The sequence below is a fragment of the Lithobates pipiens genome, unplaced genomic scaffold (assembly GCF_037356315.1).
Source record: "Lithobates pipiens isolate NorthernLeopardFrog02 unplaced genomic scaffold, aLitPip1_a1.2 Scaffold_8, whole genome shotgun sequence".
Taxonomy (NCBI): domain Eukaryota; kingdom Metazoa; phylum Chordata; class Amphibia; order Anura; family Ranidae; genus Lithobates; species Lithobates pipiens.
In genome coordinates, this window is record NW_027507903.1 from 144049500 (window position 1) to 144070669 (window position 21170).

The 21170-nt window shown below is 40.8% G+C and overlaps 1 protein-coding gene across 1 annotated transcript in view; it reads right to left on the reverse strand.

Annotated features, from left to right (window-relative positions):
- The window catches only part of PLXNA4 (plexin A4), a 946574-nt gene that overhangs the window by 822883 nt on the left and 102521 nt on the right, over positions 1–21170 (reverse strand). The window contains exon 2 of the mRNA XM_077468718.1: positions 3104–4344. Coding sequence (XP_077324844.1) covers positions 3104–4279 — 1176 coding nt within the window. The 5' untranslated portion in view covers positions 4280–4344. The remainder of the gene's footprint in view (positions 1–3103; positions 4345–21170) is intronic.

A 21170-nucleotide genomic window follows, 5' to 3' on the forward strand; every position in this document is an offset into this window, starting at 1 on the left:
GGACTGTCCCTGATTTGCAACAATGTTCCTCTGTCAATCTTGCCTCTTCATTTGTCCCTCATTTTGGTCTGATCTATATAGTTTCATATAAAATGCATTATTTATCTTTCAAAAAGTGTTTCTCAGTGCTAAACCTTTCATACATTTTCTAAATTGTTGCATTTGTAAATTTCAAAGCCACTATAAAGGAATACTAGTGGCGAAAAAAAAATTGTGGGTTTAGCTAATCTCTTTTTTGTGTAAAATTCTCCTTTAAGGGGGCCTAGCAGTGTGTGTGCCCTACATACTTTTGCTAATAGATGTCCCTTGTTCCCATCTCAAAAAGTTGTGAGGTATGGGTATGCATTACACCGTCGTAAATGTGAACAAAAATAAATAGGTGGATGGGAGGAGATTGGAGAATATGTCTGCAATTTCCTAACACTGCTTTCATTGCTCCATAATATATCATTGATGTCTGGGTAGATAGTATCCATGTCTTGAGTCTTAACCTAGAGAGCAACAGTTATCTTGCCTGCACTATTTCACCAGCAATTTTCCTTGGATGTGCTTTGACTGGAAATTATTAGGAGAAGCTGCTCATCTGGATAACTCCTAGTGTGCCAGCTAAAAATAAACGTATTGTTCACGGGGCAAAATAAAGACATACATTTTTCTGAGATAACTTTAGCATAATGCTCCAAGCTTTTGCTATTAGCATAGTTACTGGCGCTCTCAAGCTCAGAATAATTATTCCTAATATTTTGTGAAGGATTCAAAAGCAATATATTTTTAAATTGAAAATTATCCCGTTCTTCAGCAGATAAACAACGTATACTCTGACTTCATGAAAATACTGTCTATAGCCGCGTCCACATTTTTCAAATCAGGAAAATTAAATATGGCTGCTTAGTTGTTTTAGATTGATGCAACATTTATAAATGGCATATTTAGAAGATGATAGCTAGACATTTGCATTCCATCTGGTCACTGATGATCACTCTATGATGTCCATAGACGCCTTAAAATGCAACCTCACCCAAAATGGGCTGAGGTAGTGTCAATCTCCTGGTTGGAAGTATAAAGCCAAAAAGGCTATACTTGTCACAAGGTTGTTTGTTGCCACTGGCCTCATTTGTTTGTGTATACTAGATCTAGACTAGAACTTTGGCAGCTAGGCTAAACACATGATGGCCATGCCAGTTTAAGGAAAGGTCTCCACACCAAGTTACCTGTCAGACATGAAGACCAGTTGGGGATTAGAGCCCTGGGCCACTTTATTGACCTCCTTTTTTGACCTTTACTTGACCTCTGTAAGATTTACCCCCTTCATGACCAGGTCATTTTTTGCGATACGGCACTGTATTAATTTAACTGACAATTGCGCGGTCATACAACACTGAACCCAAATAAATTTTATTTATTTTTTTCCCCCACAAATAGGGCTTCCTTTTAGTGGTATTTGATAACCGCTGCATTTTTTTGGGCTATAAACATAAAATGACTGACAATTTTGAAAAAAATAAAAATAATAATAGCGGCGCCATTTTTAAACTGGAAAGCTGCAATGGCACTGGAGCAATGACACTGGAGCAAGGCTACACTGACAAGTCTGCAAATGACACTGGGGCAAGGCTACAATGACAAGGCTACACTGACAAGTCTGCAAATGACACTGGGGCAAGGCTGCAATGACAAGGCTACTCTGACACTGACAAGGCTGCAATGATAAGGCTGCAAATGACACTGACAAGGCTGCAATGACACTGGATAAGGCTGCAGATGGACACTGATAAGGCTGCATTGATGGGCATTTAAATGTAAGTTTTTTCCTTAAACTTCCCTCCTAAACTTGGGGTGCGTGTTATACGCTGGCTCGTGTTATACAAAATGTTCCTTGCATTGGTGGCCAGTAGAAATGATCCCATCCGTAGGACTCGTTTACACAAGTGGTGCCCTCTGAAGAAAGATTGGTGATGGATCCCTCTTCAGAGGACATTTAACAGGCAGTGAGGAGGCACTATGTCACCTCCTCACCTACCACCTGTTTTAACCATTTAAACCCCACCCCGGGGAGACGTCATTCAGTTGTATGGGTCATGCTTGACAGGCATTACTGCCATTCACATGGATGTGTAAACCCATATCCCCTTCCTTTGCAGCTTAAGGGAGAGCAGTTGGGGGCGGGGGCAGTAGAAATGTAGTTCATCCATGTGTTTTTACTGCCCCCAACCACAAGGGTAAAAGAGGCCTTATAGTGGTGATCAGAATGCTACCCTTACAGACAGCTAACAAGCTTACAAGGTCACTGGGGTCATGCAGCTGGCTCTGCCAAGTGGTATTGGCCCTAGAACTACAAAGGCAAATGATAGGTCAGTCAGCCACAACTCAAGAAACTCCTAGCAACCTTTGGAAGAACCCTAGGGTTCCAGGAAACCTTGCCTGAGAATGACTGGATTAAATATACATATTTTTATTTCATGTTAGGATAGCTGCACAATTATTGTCCTTTGTGCTGTTTGCCTCATAAAAAAGTCACTTAGAGCACATGTATACTGTGTCTTCCAGAAAATGTCACATAGGGGTTTATTTACTAAAACTGGAGAGTGCAAAATCTGGTGCAGCTCTGCATAGAAACTTTCAGTTCTTTTTTATGTCAAAGCATAATTGAACAAGCTGAAGTTAGAAGCAAAGCGGCACCAGATTTTGCACTCTCCAGTTCATAAAATCATTAACAAGGGAAAAATGTGTGCTTTGTTTACATACCTTTTGAGCTCTAAAGATAAAAATAGCACTTTGGAGTTTGCTTAAAAATCCCAAATCTAAGGGCAATAAAAAGCAAACAACTAGGATGAGTTTATCCCACTAATTTTGTCGGATACAGTCCATGAATATGTGTAAAAGGCTATGAGTATTCAGGTACAAACAATTAGGTAAAAACATACCTTTTTCTACATATTTTACTAGGCCTAGATCTATAAAACATGGCATGAAGACTTGAAATCGGTTGACTAGGTCATCTCAAAGCACATTCATTAAATATTTCAGGGCAGGAATATTTTACATATACACATCTGTAGAATTAAATAGTCATTTAAAACAAATCAGTAAAAGTGCTACTTACTGCATTGCCGCAAGGAACATCCTTGACTTTCAACCATGCAAGATCTAAAGTGCCTTCTCCCTTGTAGCAAGACTGCAGTCTTTCTTTAATGCGGTCATTAATCTGTTTGAGAACAAACACACATAAGGCAGATTCATCCAGTGATTTCATGCGCCTCTTCTGACCCTTAGAGAAGATGGTAAATAAAATGTCATCACCAGGTTTGATTCCTAAAGACTTTGCAAGTATTAATCCGGCTTTGGACAAATAAGCTGCCTGAAGAAGCCTGTACTCCACACCATTTTTCTCACATCCAATGGGAACCTCGACATAAGAATTAAAAGCTGTGTCCTCTTTACACAGCCGCACCAACTTAGAGGTATAGACTTGTTCCTTTGTAGTAGACCCTGGCGGAGAGGTCATCTCTGGTTGAAGAGTCAAGAAGTAAACATAGTTGCCACTGCTAAAACCATATATATAATAGATGTCAAAGTCTGGAATAATGTTAAATGTATCTGAGGGTATTTTGATCATTGAGGCCACAAATTCATCATGAAACACATAGGCAAACATCCCGTCGGCTTCTGAATTCCTGGTGAGCTTTCTGCTTGAAATGGTAGGAAAATATTCTGGCTTCCCATCAACTGACGTGGCAATAAATAATTTGTCATCATCATTGTTGTTAGAAACAATAACTCCAAAAACTGAGCCACTCTCATTGACCCCTGAAAGATAGTGTTCTTTCTTATGAAATGGTTCACCAAGTTTAAAGAGGTCCTCAAGCCTGAGAAGCTTGCATATACCTTGATAAAGGCTTCCACAAGCTATTAACCTATTCTCTTTGTAGTCTATTAGCAGCATTTTGTTTACATTGTTGGTATACACCAAGGGCTCGTTGCAAGGCTGGACTATCCTAGGAGGGTAACACTTTGGGTTATCTTCATCTGGTCCTGTCTGATGGGTCAGCAAGACCTTCAAGTCTTCGGAGAGTTTATATATTCTGTTAATAGCTCCTAGGTAAATATGTCCAGTCCTCGCATCAACCACTAAGTGGTTAAAGGTCCAGTCAGCTTGCTCAGCATAGAAAGTAGTAAAGTTTCTCTTTATCTGGAGGTTTTTTTGGGTGAGAGCTGACACTGTGGCTAATAACGTGACATGGGTGATTGCACAAATCCAGCTCCATTTTGCAAATGCCATTTTTTTAAGATTTAAATGGGCTATGTTCTGTGATCCTCTAGACAATTCTGTTCCTTGGTGTTCTCCTAGAAGAAAAAAAAGAATGATTTAGTCTATGAACCAAGACTATTACAACAGCAATATCATTCTCAAAATACTTATGCTAAAGCTGTCAAAAGAAGCTTTAAAAAATATGTCAGTGCTTTTACAATCACATGAAAAATGTTACGTGTTACACAACTCAAGTTCAATTTTTTTTTCTTATTTACAAACATAATACTGTGACCAGGTTGTATAAACATTACTATGCATTAATGGAGAACTCCAAATAAAGGTAAATAGTTTTACCTTTTAATGGAATCTTAAATCTGTTCAGCCAATGCTCTAATTCAGACAGACCACATATCTAGACAGGTGACCCCCTATTTTCTGGTTTAGTTTTTCAGCTTCCCTTGTGAACTTTCCTCCTCTAGGCTGTACAATATACTATAAGCCCCTGTACACACGGTCGGACATTCTGCCAACCAAATCCGTCGGATTTTGCCCGTCGGATCTTGTCCATCGGATCTTGTCCGAAACTGTTGCATACACACGGTCGGACTAAGTTGTCGAAAAATCAGATCTTTCAGAACGTGATGACGTAATTTCGTTATGATGGGACTACGTTCAGGCTAGTAGCCAATAGCTTTGATGTAGGAATTTGATCTGAGCATGCGTGGCACTTGGTCCGATCAAAATTCTCTACACCTGATCGGAGTATGTCCGATCAAACCAGTTGGTCGGAAAATATTTCCAACAAGTTGGAAAATTGGGTCAGACGGATATTCCGACGGAATCAGTCCGATGCATACTATAAACAGTCGGATTATCTGACAACACGGTCCGATAGGACACATTCCGACGGATTCTCCGACCGTGTGTATAAGGGCTTAAGCATATGGCATCATCACCACCTCCATCCAATGAGCAAGGAGGTCAGCCAAAAAACAATCTGAGTCAGGACTAAAGCTGACCATGCACTAGTAAAAAAAATTTTAAATAAAATTTTCATTTTCAGCGCATTCATTTGATCTTCCAATGGTTAGGAAGATCGTTTTCATTTTTCAACCATAGGGATGAGAAAATTTGAGGACGTAGAACGGAAAATGTTTTTTGAACAAAGTTCTAATGGTATGGTTTTCGTTCAGGAAAGTCTGTTCATACCAAAATTGAATGTTAAAAGCAAATAAGATGTTGAAGTACTTTCAAACGACATTCGTCAAGTCTCCATTAGTAATACTGAATTCACTGTTGATAGAGTGGGCCTACCATAAAGTGCAGTGTCTGCAGAGGGAAGGGGGTTATACAGTACATGACTTTGTCAGGATTGTGTAATTTATTGTCTGGCCTCTAAATCCAGGAGAAGGCTAGGTTCACATGTCCAATGCAACTTTCCCCTTTAGGCCGGGTTCACACCACAGCGATGCGGGAACGCCGCGAATCCGCGGCGTTTTCCCGCATCGCACACCTCCCGCCGGCAGTTCACACTGCCCTATGCGGACGGCTGAGAGTGTCTGGGAGATCCATCCGCATATCGCAGTGCGATCTGCAGACTCGCACAGGAATCGGATCGCATGGTGTGAACCCCCATGCGATCCAATTCTGTTGCGGACCAAAAAAAGGGTCCCGTGCGAGTTTGCTGCGGGAGCGATGCGAATTCAGCCATACTATCTGTATGGCTGAACTCGCATCGCTACGGAGATCGGATGTGATTTGCACTGCAGTGCGGGTGCGAATCACATCCGGATCTCCCCCCGCAGCAGTGTGAACCCAGCCTTAAAAGCAAAAGATCAAATAAAATTGCCTTGTTTACATGGGGCCAGAACTGGAAGTGACATCATGACAATGCTCCGGTCCTCCTAGGCCACAGAGGCCATCTTTCCTTCGCTCATCTCTGTGACCAGCTGTCTCTAGCACCAGAACATCCAGGTAAGCCTGGGAACCACCGGAAAGCTTCTAAAGGTGATCTACCTGTGAATCTGCTGCTCAGATCACTTTTAGCAGAAAGTCCGGTGACTAAAGGGAAACATGAATACCAGGGTGATGCCATCTAGCTGCAGCCATAACTTCGGTATTAAACATCACATTTTTGACATATTTCCCACTTAGGCAGTTGGCAAGTGGATATATATATAGTGGTTGATTTACTAAAACTGGGGAGTGCAAAATCTAGCGCAGCTCTGCATAGAAACCAATCAGCTTCCAGGTTTTATTGTCAAAGCTTAATTGTACAAACTTTGAAGTTCAAGTTAGATGCTGATTGGCTACCATGCACAGCTGCACCAGATTTCTCTCTCCAGTTTTAGTAAATCACCCCCATGGCAAATTATAGTACATGGTTCTGTTTACATGTGTAGGCTTATGTCAGCCTATAATAATAAAAACACAAAAAAAACTGTGTATTAATTCTTTATATATTAAATATGAATTCAAGATTAATCACTGTGCTAGTAATGGTAATGAAGCAGCTGGCATACATTGTATGGTGACTATAAAAAGCATAAAAAATAATTATACGCAGCGCTATGAATATAGCATTACAAATAAAAGTCCATCGTGTTTGGAATAAAGTCCTTATTCAGGGAAAGAAAACTGTAATCACCCAACTTGAATCGTGACCTCAGAGCTCCACTCAACATGGCATTTCGTCCACTCCCCTGATGATTTTTGATTGGACAAACTGCCGTGTTGGGTGGAGCTCTGACATCAGAATGCTGTAAAGTGACGACCGTGGCCATCTTTGTGGTTGGATACAAATGCTGCCTATACAGACTGCTGCTTTTTGAACATGCCTGTTTTTATTCACTGAAATGTGAGTACCCTGGATATTTCAAATAAATATGTCCCTGGTTTTATAATACTACACCATGAGGAGTTTCTTCTTTTGTATTTTATGCATATACCTCTGAATATTTATATGGTGAGACTACAAGACCCAGCCATCTATGATTCTCATGAAATCCTCATGGTATTGCTTAGTTAACTGACACATGCTGATGCTGCTATATTTGGCCTTTGCATCTAGGCATCAATTACCCCTGGTCATTAAAAGGTTAACTTTAGTTCATAATTTAAGCAGTAGTGCAGTGCAATAAAATGTATTAGAGAAAATATTAATGCATAAACTGATTACTGATGGCAATAATGAGACAAGAGAAATGTAGAAGGCTTGTGTTGTATAACATATATATATATATATATATATATATATATATATATATATATATATATATATATATATATATATATATATATATATATACACACAGTATATATGTGAAACCAGCTGGTAATACACACCACAAAAGATTAATATCCTTTGTTGCCAAGCAACTCCACACAGATGCTATGGGCAGCGATGGGGTGAAAGGGTTAGAGTGCCATTCCAAGGCTATGTATCACTGCAAGATCCCTGTGGCATTGTTTATGTGCTGTTGAAAAATCTCTTTATTCTTTAATAAAATCACTCCGTTCCCTGGCTTTCTGAGCACAGAGAATGGTTGTGAATTAGTAGAAGGGTCTAGAGTTGGTCCTTTAAATCTACATCATGTAAAGTAGAGGGCACACTTTGAAGTGGCAGTTCTCAGGCAACATATGTTAGATTTTGCCACTGAATGGACAAAGATGTCAAAGACTAGACTAAAGTTCAAAAAGTTAGACTGCCAGCCTCATTGGCACAATCTTTAACATAAAATGAGCAACAGACCTAAAAATATATTTATGTTTCTAATATGTAGAAATGAAGAACAGACAGTAGGAAGAGCGTATATTAAATGCCTTATTATCTCTGTATATTAAAGGCATGCACAGTGTCTAAACATCCAAAGCTTCCTATGTGTGAAAAATGGAGGCATGCAAGCTCAGTCACTACTACTGTCTGTGGGCCTTCCAGATCCAATGTAGAGGAAGGGGAGGAGGGTGATACTATGGTACTGTAGAGCAGTGGTCTCCAAACTGTGGCCCAGGGGTTGGATGCATCCCTTTCCTATTCCTTATCTGGCCCTCAGGGCACTATTCCTTCCATTAAGGCTGGCCATACACAGTTCCTGCTGAACCAGCCAAGATTCAAACCATTAACGGGGAGGCTGAATGTACCAAGTTGATCGATCGATACAACCAGCCTGCCCGATTTGCTTGCAATTATTGCAAGCGGCTGCTATAGCCGCTAGTGATAATCACTGTCTTCCCCCCGGGGAGGACGGCTAGCGAGGACAGCCTGCTGTCTCTGTTGATGGGGGAATCATTCAAATTTCTTGAGACATAATTCCTCCCACTGACAGCAACAATGAGGCACTATTCCTCTCCCTGACATCAATGATGAGACACTATTATTTCCATTGACACAAATGGTGGGGACACTATTCTTTCCACTGACAGGAATGACGGGCCACTTTTCCTTCCACTTACACCAACAACAGAGGACTATTCCTCCCATTGACATGAACAATGGGTCAATATTCTTACCATTGACACCAACAATGGGACATAATTCATCCCAATGACACCAACAATGAGGCACTATTCCCATCAATGCTGAGACACTATTCCTATCATTGACATCAATGATGGGGCACTATTCCTCCCATTCACACCAACAATGGAGCGCTATTTCTTCCATTGACACGAACAATGAGGCAATATTCCTCCCACTGACACCAACAATGGGGCACTATAGTTCCCACTGTCCCAAACAATGGGACACTATTTCTCTAGTATACAAAATAGGGCATTGTTCACTCCCTCTAACGCCAGCACTTTTTCTACTCCCAGTGGGCGTGCTCCCGAGTCCTGCTGCTGCATCCATTGACACAGACAGCAGGACTCGGCCTTGTCCCTGTGTCACTGGATTTGATTGACAGCAGCGGGACCCAATGGCTCCTGCTGCTATCAATCTATCCAATGAGCACCTGAGACAGCGGCTGGAGCTGCTGTGCTCGTCCCCATCATTGGAACGATCGAGTTCAGGTAAGAAAAAGGGAAGGGCCTGGGGGGGTGCGGCAGCACAAAAGATTTTTCACCTTAAAGTGGATGTAAACCCTCACATATACCCAGTAAATTAAACAACCTCAGATGATACACAGGGATGAAACAAATCTCCCTACATAAGTTTTACATGTATATCTGCTGTCTTCAGCTGAATATACCATATTCTTTAAAGTACACATCGTGTTAGGAGATTTTCTCTTCCTGGTTAGCACTGCAGTGAAGCCTGGGCATACAGACAAGACAGCTGATTGGAGGAAAGGCACACACCCCCTCTCCTCATAGGTAGAGGCTTTCTGTTCTGTTTGTTGAATCGTTCAGAACTCTGCTAATCTATTTATAGCATACTCCCCAACACAAAACCCTGGCTGCTTTTATCTCCTGTGTCGGAGAGCTTGTCAGAAGTTCTCATGGTGATAAGAGAAGAATGGGGCAGGAGAAAGCTACTGGACATAGGGCTTTGAAAAGAGATAAGAAAACACTGCAGATATATGTGCTTAGCTCAAATTTCATGAATCAGGTTTACATCCACTTTAACGGATAGAATGCATTAGGAGAAAAACCGTGAAGGTTTACAACCCCTTTAACATTGCCCCATTCTAAAGCCCAAATTGTATGTATGAATAAAAGTAAAACAAAAACATCACTATCTCTTTATATACTAATTTTTCATATTACAACATAAGCTCCTTCACTTATGTGTCATGTAGAGCAGTGGTCATCAACCCTGTCCTCAGGGACCACTAACAGGCCAGGTTTGCAAGAAAACTGAAATAAATCACAAGTGATAATATCATTAGCTGCTCATTGATTGCAGTATTCTAGTCTGCATCTCCCCAAGGAAATACATAAAACCTGGCCTGTTAGTGGGCCCGAGGACAGGGTTGATGACCACTAATGTAGAGCATTCCTTTAATAAAAATAGTGTTCTGTAGAAAGTGTAAATGAAGACCAGTAGTAGAAAGATCAACTTGCTCTTGCAAGTATTGTAAAAACTTCACAAATTTTCTTGGTTGCCTTGGTGGGACTTCTAAAACCCACCCATGCTGTTCTCCCAATAATTTTCAAAGGAGGGGGGCGGCACATCAGTGATCATTTTATCCAACATATATCCTCTAAGAACCCTGCCAATGAATTCTGTACACTATGAGCTGAGCCATACATAAAGGACGTATATCTTTTGAATGTTCAACCACATATTCAGTAGCTCATACTTTGCTGGGTCTGCTGTGGCTACCTTCTTTAAACCATTATCCCTACGCCCCATGACTCCTCCAATACACAAACTAAATAAAGATATATCCATTTAATAAAGCTCTTTATTTTAGAACAATCCTTTCAGATCCAAACAGACTTAATCCTAGAAATCTGCAAAATTCAAACAAGTCATTCAGTCACTTTCAAAATGAAGCTGTATTCAATTTGATGAATAAAAACTCTGATGCATAGGATACCAAACATTGTAATCACTCGATTGTATCCAGTATGCATTTGGAAGAGGCAACGCCAGAAAGTGCCCAGCTGTTCCTGGGAAAGCACACTAAGGATCGGTTTCAGATCACTTCCAGCGAGCAATGGAGAAGGAGCTTAGTGACTCTGCCAGAGGACACCTAAGGCAAGAGCTATGAAGTAAATAAAACCCAGCAGTATGCCTACTGCTAATCTGCCAGTGCATTATAGTGTTTATTTTCACCCTGTGATTGCATTGCTATGTAGTTTCCTGGGATACAGAAGGCGGTGAATAGATGATAGTTGGACTGACCCCTGTCCCAGCTGCAATTTCATTTCTGCCAGTGTAAACATACAATGCTAACAAAACTTTGGGGCCAATGGCATTTCCTTCTATATTTCATGTCCTCACATGTAAAATACATTTGGGAAATGTGCTTTTTCTTTATTAGGGGAAAGTTGTGTGCGTATAACTGTCCAAATAAAATAACATTTAGTACTGAGCAAGCAAATATCTCAGGTTGTTTAGCAAATATTAAAATTGTACAAAAAAAAATGCGTTACATTATATTATAAAAGCAACCTACCAAACTAAATGCAGATAGTCTTAAAGTGGTTGTAAATCCAAGGAAAAAACCCTGCAAGACAAAGGTATAATGAGCTAGTAATACTAGCTCATTGTGAATTACTTACCTGAGATCGAAGCCCCTGCAGCCGTCCTCGTACGCTGCTCTGGCGGCCGACATTGCTCCCGGAGTTACTTCCGGGTATCGCTGGCTCTGGCACTGTGATTGGGTGAAGCCACGATGATGTCACTCCTGCGCATGCGCGTGGGAGCCGCCGGTAACGGCATACTCACTGAAGCAATGGCACGTACATGCCATTGCTTCAGTTTGCTTCAGTGCGCATGTGCCGATGACATCGGCACATGCAAATACAGGGGATATAACCGTTCAGGTTTAGGAGATATCCAGGGTAGCTACAGGTAAGCCTTATTATTAGCCTGTAGCAAAAAGGGGTTTACAACCACTTTAAAGTGTTTGTTACCCCAGCATTTCAAATTCCTGATATGTGCCTGCTGTACCATGTACTTGTATGGTGATCCTGCCAGCCACACTGCTTTCCTATTAAAAACTGACCACATTAGGAAGAAGAGCTCACCATGGTCAGTTCTCTAGCTATAATATAAAAGAATGTAAGGCTCTATAGTGCAGTATCATAATGTGGATCCATATCAGCAGCCAGAGAAAGGTGGAGAGCCTGGGATGTGGACTTGTCTGGGTGACCTTAGAGTGACCACAGGGATAGCGGTAAAGACAATATATAAAAACACACAGTCAAGGTGCTCCAGAGAGGTCCTATGAAAACAGTCTGTGGAATGGACTGTGTGGGGTAAATGCACTAAGCAGAATCTGGGTTCCACAGGAGTCAAGGAAATCCAGTACTAAGATCATAATATATTGAAAAGGGCATTTAAAAGTCTTACATGGTGCTGTGCACACTGCTGCTGGTTGAAAAGGCCAAACCTGTGATGGAAGGGATGTGCCAGAGGGGCTGTGAGGGCTGTAGGAGTCCATGGCAGGAGGCAGCGATGGAGCTACAGATCAGTGATAGGAGACTGCCAGCTGCAGCACAGGAATCTGAGGATCTCATGTACCTCGAAGTAATGTCAACGGAACTCAGGAGACAGCTGAACACCATAGGCTAGCAGGGCATGTGAGAGTACACCAGAAGGATTATTAGAAAGCCAGACGCCAGGATAACATGTTCCGGGACATGACCCTTTGTCAAATGTCTGCCCTGAAACATGTCTGACAAAGAGGCATGCTCCGAAACATGTTATCCTGGCTACTGGCTTTCTAACCATCCTTCTGGTGTAGTCACTCTTGCCCTGCTAGCCTATGGTGTGCGGCTGTCTTCTGAATTCTGGGGACATTACTCCCAGAGTTACAAAATCCTCTGATCGCTGTGCTGCAGCCAGCAGTCTTCTGTTACAGACCTGTAGCTCCATCGCAGCCTTCTGCACCTCCAGCACATCCCTTCCAATACTGGTTTGGGTCTTTCAAATAGCAGCTGTGTGCACAGCACCATATAAGACCTTTAATTGTTCTTTTAACTCAAATATGATTTTAACAGAATTTCCTTGTTTCCTGTGGATCCTGGACTCTGTTTAGTGCATTTATACCACACAGTCCATTCCACAGACTGTTTTCATAGGACCTCCCTGGAGCGCCTTGACTGTGTGTTTTGTGTAAGTTCTCTAGCTATGCTGGGAACTCAGGCTGCTCTCCTCCAATGATCAGACTTGTCTTGACATGCCCCCCCCCCCCTCCGCACAGCCTTTCACTGGGAAGCTCAGTGTGCTGTGGCTGTCCTCCCCCAGCTCTAAAGCAGCTGAAAACAGAGGGAAAGTAATCACTTATAAAAAAGGGGAAAAAGGGTATTTTATAAAAAAAAATGTATATATATATATATATATATATATATATATATATATATATATATATATATATATATACAAATGTTTGTCTTTAATTTCAATTTTAAAGTGAATGGGTTTTTTACAAGGTGATCATTTATAATCACTTTAATTAGTCAGACCAACTAGCAATACTAATGTAAAAGAGTAGCACAACCTATAACCAAAAATATATATTTTTTACTGATCTGAAAAAAAGTAAACAAAGCTGTGATTGGCTGCTACAGGTAATACGCATATCATCATTGTTCTTTGCTGACTATGCCTGCCTGGGCACATGCTTGTATAGCATTGGCTAGCAATAAAATCAAGATCTATTCATGAGTGTGGCACATTAAAAAGCCAGCACAACAGAAGGTTTGCTTATGACCTTGCTATTTACCAACAACTTCTTAATGAAAGTGGAAAAGCTCTCATAAAATATATTAGCCTCATAACTATCAAACGTAGCATTCAAGTTGGCGATCTTTAATGTGAAAAAATATCTTCTTCCAAGGTCATTCTGATTATCCGGTAATGCATTTAAATGTCATGCATTGGAAAATATATAAATAGAAATGACCAGCAACTACCTTGGTGGATTTAGCTTTACTTAAAGGGTAACTTCCCTTTTGTGGGAAAAAAAATATCAAGTAAAAAAAAATCCCATACTGTATACAATTGTTATACAAGTCATATTGTAATTGAATGTTATTAAAAATTACCTTTCCTTTGCAATTAGCAGCTCTGCAATTTTCTGTAAAATGCAATATGGCTACTTGGATTCATTCTCTACACAGATGTTGTACAGAACGCTACCAGAAATGTAATTTCCTGCTTGTGTGATTGGCTTACTGATTTCCCCAAAAGTTTGCACCAAGGTACAAGTCAGATTTTGGGCACTCCTGCAAAAAAAAAATTTATTTTTGGCAAGATATTCCCAAAGCGAAATCAAGCATAAATGGATGCAGACCCTGGCACTTTCCTCACTACAGCCCTGCAAGTGCAGCAACTGATTGATAATTATAAAATCACTCCTATACAGATTCACTCTGCACATGGATGCAAACAGACAACTATTGCTTTATAATAATAAAAGGTAGGAATCTACAATAAACGTTAAAATCCTTGCAAGGCACATAGATTACCTAGAGGGGAATGTTTTTCTTCTCAACAAAAGTGGAGTTACTCTTTAATCTCTTCGTGAAGAGCACACGCAAATATGCAACCTCTCAGTGTCCAGGCCTTGGCGCAGAACGGTTGCATATTTGCGTGCATTAGCGCCGTCTGTGCTGTGCCAAGAGCGTGCGCCTTGCTCGCTCCCGGGACAGTGACCAGCAGCTCAAGGAAAGACTTTTCTGATCATGTAACCACCGTGATTGGCTGTGTCCATAAGCCCGCCTCCCGGCATAGAAAACCTCTCAAAGGGCCGGCGGCAGCCAGCACCGAGGGGCTAAACTTCTTTTGCATATATTATTTTTGGCAAATAGATGCCACTAATACTACAATTAAAAGCAAAACAGACATTTTCAATGACCTAAGCTCATATATTTGGAAACATCATACTGCAGCTACAGTATAGTCCAACCAGTTCAATATTTGCGTACCGTTGCTGTACTGCCTAATATGCAAAACTATTACACTTGGAGGATCAGAGGGGCCAAACTTGCTGATTTCCAGAGGTGTCTGAATCTTGCTTTTTCTCACTGAATATTTTCCTGGCTGTCCAGGTGACATGTACACATTGACTGACTATATTGTTACAGCTCTGTGAATGGGAAACTCAAGGCGGAACTTTTATCTGGATCACGCTATTCTCTCATTCACATCTCACTCTGCCAATTTCACACAGAAATGCACAGGCGGGTATCGCCATGCAATATAACAAAGGAGTCTTCATATCTTCTCTGCCATCATTTATCAAGCCAGTGGAGAGAGAAATCCTAGCAAGAGAAGGCAGACATGTCTCTCTATTTTCATCACTGTCAGATGGGCAACCAGTGACGACAGTAGCAGCCAAAATTGAAAAGCTACATAATATCAATTAACTAATATAAATATAGAACATTGTTATCTCTTGGAAAAATATATTTCATAGGTTGGCAACAAGTCAACCACTATCTATACAACAATTGTGATCTCCTGACCCCACCCACCGGACCTCAGACCTCAGACCTCAGATCAGAGTGGCAATAGGCAATGCAGAGCTGGGGGAAGTCCTAGGCTCCTTCTCAGTTCTGTTGCATTATATGGCACAGCAGGGGGAGACCTGTGATGACTTCCCTCGCTCTGCAGGAAGTTGTTGTATCTGAAATCTGTTCAGATGTGTTCTGTGGGTGTTTGTAGCTTGAGGGGTTGATGTTTGTACTGGAAGGTGGTTACTTTTGCTTGTGTAGGGGGTGTTAGTTACTCCTGACCCTTGCACTGTGGGTTACAAACTACTGCACTACATACTACTGACCTCTGAACCCTGTATTACAATACCACTGACTCCTGCATTCCTACTTCTAATCCCTGCACTGTGCAATGCATACTATTAACTAGTGCCCTCTGTGCTACTTACTCCTGACTCCTGCACTCTGTGTTACATGCTAGTGACCTCTTCAGTCTGCATTACTTATTCCTGATCCCTGAACTCTGCATTAGATACTAATCACTTCTGCACTGTACATTACATCTTGCTGAATCCTGCACTCTGCGTTACATACTATTGCTCTCTGAACTCTGCGATGCATATTCCTGTCCTCTGCACTCTGCATTGCTGACATTGCACTTTGATTTGCATACTACCATGCTAATGACCTCTGACTTTCTTACTTCTGACCCCTGCACTCTGTCTTACTTTTAACCCCTGCACTGTGCTTTACATGCTAGTAACTCCTGCACCCTTCATTACTTACTCTTGACTTTTGAACTCTGCTTTACTATTAATTTCAGAACCCTGCCTTATTTACTACTGGCCTGTGATATGAAAGCTAAAATGCTGTTTTTTATTTTCCTTGCATGTCCCCCTCGGATCTACATTGACTTTACTTCCAAGTGCACTTGCAGTGCAAAGTGGATTTTCCTTTAGTAAATAACCCCCTGTGCATCTTGCAAACTGCAGTTGCTCCAGAGCTTAGTGAATGAGCTAAAGCTTCACTTTTTAAAGAATACCCAAAATTATAAAAAATAATAATTTTTGCTTGCACATGATTGGATGATGGAAGGCAGCAAAGCTTTTGCTCATTTACTACGCTCTGGAGCAAATGCTCTTGCAGAGGGCCACCACATTGCAAAGTGCACAGTCTATTTGCCTTTAGTAAATCAATCCCATAATGAGCATTTGACCTTTGCAATGAGGGATGGGGCACTACAAAACTTATTTGTATCACATTCCCAGAGATCAGCTTTAGGGAGTGCTGTCAGTCTAACACTTGGAGCTTGCTCGCAGCAAATGAGAGCTGCTGGTGTTGCACTGTCAAAATAGCAGGCCAGTGGGAAGCAAGGAGCAATGATTGCTTCAAGTGCTAATTAAGTCAAAAACGTTATTTTTGTATGTTTATTTTAGATAGATTGGTGATGAGCTAGAAAATAATACCTGATAACCCCTGCCATGAAAGTGTTTGTTCAGACGCTTTGTTCAACACTCAATCCCTATCCCCCAACTGCACTCCTATGTTGTCACCTTGCCATATAGGCCTCCAATAGAGACTACGAATGGCTGTTTCATCATACATTACACAGGCATGGTCACTGTTGTCATCAGGTAAACCACCCATAAAAAATATCATCATGTAGCCTTCCATACAGTGCATGCAGATAACAAGTGACTGCAAAGAGTCCACAGGAGATAGAAAAAAGTGAAAACTCGTTTTTTTTTTTTGGATTTTGTTTTTTTAATGGCAACTCTTTATGATATGCAATCCTTTAGTAAACTAAATATAATTCAGTCAGGGGTTTGCACTGCTTTAAAAATAATGCTTGCATATAAAACTACTTATTTACATGACAATTACACTATTTACAGGCTAGATATTCTTAAATTTTTTTACTGAGCTGAAGTGGAAAGTATTATGCCCATGCTCTATGTGCGTAAAAACATTGAGGGTGAAAGTGTCTGCATGTAATGTAAAGCTGACGGATGACATTACCACTTATCCATGTTGGGGGTTCTTGGCAACAATTTCTTAGCTAATTGAAGTATAATTAGTACTGACACTTCAGCAATCTTAGATGTTTAGAAGAGCCACATTCTTTCCAGGTGACTGGCATAAGCAGGACTAACTACAGGACTTGATTAGGCGTATTTAATACGGACCTAGGGCTAAGTGAAAAGGGCAGTACTAACATCTCCTAGTCACAATGGACTATGCAATGGTTTGACTTCAGCAAAGTGAACTGTGAATGGTTTGTATGAGTGGTTGCACTTTGCTCCCTGTACTGTTCTTGTAATAAGCCACCATTACTTGACAGCAAGAAGTGGCGCCCAGTATTGGCAATCATTGAGTCTTTTGCCATACAACTCCCGCTTTATGCATTGCTTGTCTTTGACATCAAAAGTGGTTTTCTACTCGAGTTTCAAAATGAACAGACACTTTTAACAAGTCCATCTGTGCCACTGTTTTATTTTCCTTGCTAAGAAAATAGGACTATGTAATTCTGAGTGAAAATGAAATTGCCGCTAAAGCCTTTACTGGCAGAGTGATCAGGTACTGCTTATTTAATGAAATCGTTCTGACTCTGAGACAGGTAAACAATTTATATAACGCTGCCATATCCTCTGTGTGACAGCTGTTATTTAATGTCTTACTTGTCAGTGGTTTATCAAACAATCAAATTTAAGGAGGGCTTAACATCTTTCTGATAGAGTTCTGTGTTGCATTAAAAATTCAAAATTTTGTTCAAAGATCACAGCTCAGCTTGCAGAAACTTCATAAATCACGCAGGCATACTTAAAACAAAACTCTAATTTGCCTATTCAGAGGGAATATCAGGGTTGCTTTAGAGCTTCCTGCTGAATCAGCTGAAATTCCTTCCATAGGTGGTCTTGTTGGCACCACCTGGCTTCACAAAAGTCAAATTTTCAAACCATTTGTGCCGATGAAGCTGGGTGGGAAGTTCTTGAGTGAACAGGACTTTCATTCAATCAGAAGCAGCCACTATTTGGGTATTCTGACAACCAGATTTGTCCATCTGCGCTATTTAGCATGGATGTGGAATCAAGTGATCTCTCTTGTTTAGAAGCACATGCTTACAATTAGTGAAAGCTGTCACCTGTGCTGGGCCAATCATCTGTAGACGGGCATGAATTTATACGATGAGTGTGTATAGATGTGTCTGCGGGGCAGGGAATGCCTCAACCAGTTATGATTGGTCTAGTAGAGTAATAGCGGGCTCGCTCAGTTGGGTTCAGACTAGGATCCAAACACACCTGAGCTCACCCCTACTTCCAATCCATTCACTCTATTGCTAAACTGTTTGTCTGCTTTAGCTCTCTACTGGGTAAGTTTTGACCTTGGGTCTGGTGATTGGCTGTTCAGGCTACCAGCACATAACATAATAGAACGGGAAGTAGTGGAGGCAGCTATGCGTGCTTCCATACTGAGAAGTGCCAGTTTTTTTTCTGGCTCTGGAGGGTGAACCAGGTAGCAATTTGATGAGTAGTATGTGCTTCTTGCCTTACCTACTCTAAAAAAAAAAACTTTTACTTTGCCTTAAATAGGCAGTAGGGATGAGCTCAGGCGTGTTTGCACACAGGTTCACTATCTGTACTTGGAATAGACTACACTTACTACCCTCAGCTGTATGCATACATCTTCCAATGTCTTTGCAAGCTCCCCTGGGGCCCTCAAAAACATAAGGCACTATGAGATGTAAATACTGACTTTTGAACATCAAGAACTGACCCCTTAATTTCTGCACCTATGACATTACCTAAGCACAGGAGACAGGAGGAGGTGAACCAGCCTTTGCCTACTTCGGAAAGTCTACAGTATATTTGCATTTCTGGCCACAGCAGGTTTAGAAGGTCTAAAGGTGCTCGAATACCACTTGGTATTTATATGCATGCTCGTTATGCTGCATTTTTTTCCTTTAGATTGCTTTTTTTATTTTGTAAGGAAAGGTTCACTATAAGGAGCTGTGAACTGATTACAACCCCCCCAAACATTGGGCATTGTACTTATGATCATCATAATACTTTTCATACTTGTATCTGGAAGCCTTATGCACTTGAAAGGCACATAACTCAGTTGAGGGAACCGACACTTTTGGCATTTTTTTACATTTACTTTATTCTATAATACTAGCGTGGGCTGTCCCAAATGAACCAGTAGGTGTGAGAGTAGTTCCTCTTTCTGTGGCAGTTATGTCACAGCACAATAAGTCCATAAATAAAGGCTCTGTTGTTTTAGTATTGTATTCCTTGACTGATGCGCAATATTTTCACAGAAAATACAGCACTGAATAGAAAACAATATCTATGGAAGACCGATTTGTTAAAGAACTGTACCAATACTATGCCAGCATTTCTAGTAAGGCGCTCATGTATACCAATGGGCTATCTTCCCTGGTGGATATCATTGGAATTCCACAGGACTGAAGTCTTTTAATTATTGTGTTTCTTGTTGACTGAGCTATGATTTCCCATAGTCATACGGTGGAAAATACAGCACTGAATAGAAGGCAATCGTATTTATTACAGATATTCGTATATCATTGACTATTTACATATACAGTATATTGTACAATTACATCAGTCCCTGCCCTTAAGGAGCGTACAATCTAAGATTAATAACTACATTCATACACATACTAGGGCCATTTTTAGGCAGGACCCAATTAGCCTACCAGCATGTCTTTGGAGTTTGGAGGAAACCAAAATACCCGGAAGCATGCAAATTCTGCGAAAGTATGGTTTGGATTCCTAGGTGACCCTAGTTCTAACCAATTAGTCAATGTCCTGCCCAATATCTACGGAAGACAGTTTTGTTGCAGAACTGTACCAATAATATGCCACAATTTTTTGTAAGGAGCTCATGTTCGTACATCAATGGGCCATCTACACTGGTAGATATCACTTGAACTTTACAGAGCTGAGGTCTTTTAGTATTTCATTTTTTGTCTGATGAGCCATGTTTTCACATAATGGAAAAAACAATATTGGATACAAGGCAATATCTATGGAGGACAGTTTTGTTGTAGAACTGTATCATACCAATATTTCCAGTAATGAGCTCATATCTATGAGTGGGCTATCTTCATTGGTGGAGATCACTTAAATGCCACAAAACCACAGGCTGGTACTGGCTCTTCACATGGCAAATTTGACATTTTACTGATTCTAATTTCACCTAGATTTGCTTATGAAGCATTACAGGCATAGTGAATGTGTAGATAGGAAATAACATGCCAATCAAACAAAGATAATGAAGGAGCTACATGTCATGGGTTGAAATTACATAGACTTTCTTGGATTTGAGTCGTGCTATCCAGCAGATTAGAAGACTGTGTGCATAACTGTATCCTACATATGTAAGATAAGGGGATCCTGATACACAACAACAGCAAACAAATATCCTGATACAGCCTAACAAGATTTGTTCAGTGATGATCAATAGGACTCAAAAGCAGTACTCAAGGTGCAAAAAAATATGTTCATACATCATTATACATGTATTGTTGATTGCATTCCCATTGTGCATACACACGCACACATACCTTCTTATTGCTATGTGGTAATCTTTTCCACAAATGGCCTGACTAAGCAGTAAGCACTTTATTTCCAAGAATAAAATCACGTAGGAAGCAGGTCTGCATCCATGCTGTGTTTTTGAGTAAGAAAAGAGATAGTTCATAGCATCCAAATGAGATGGCTCTTTCAGGACCGGAGAATTGTATTGAGGGCTGAGCTCAGTCATTATCTGTCTCTAGGTCATACTGGAACTGAAAGAGTCTGGCAGCTGCATGTTGCTGGAAATCGCTTCATGTACCCGAGGCACT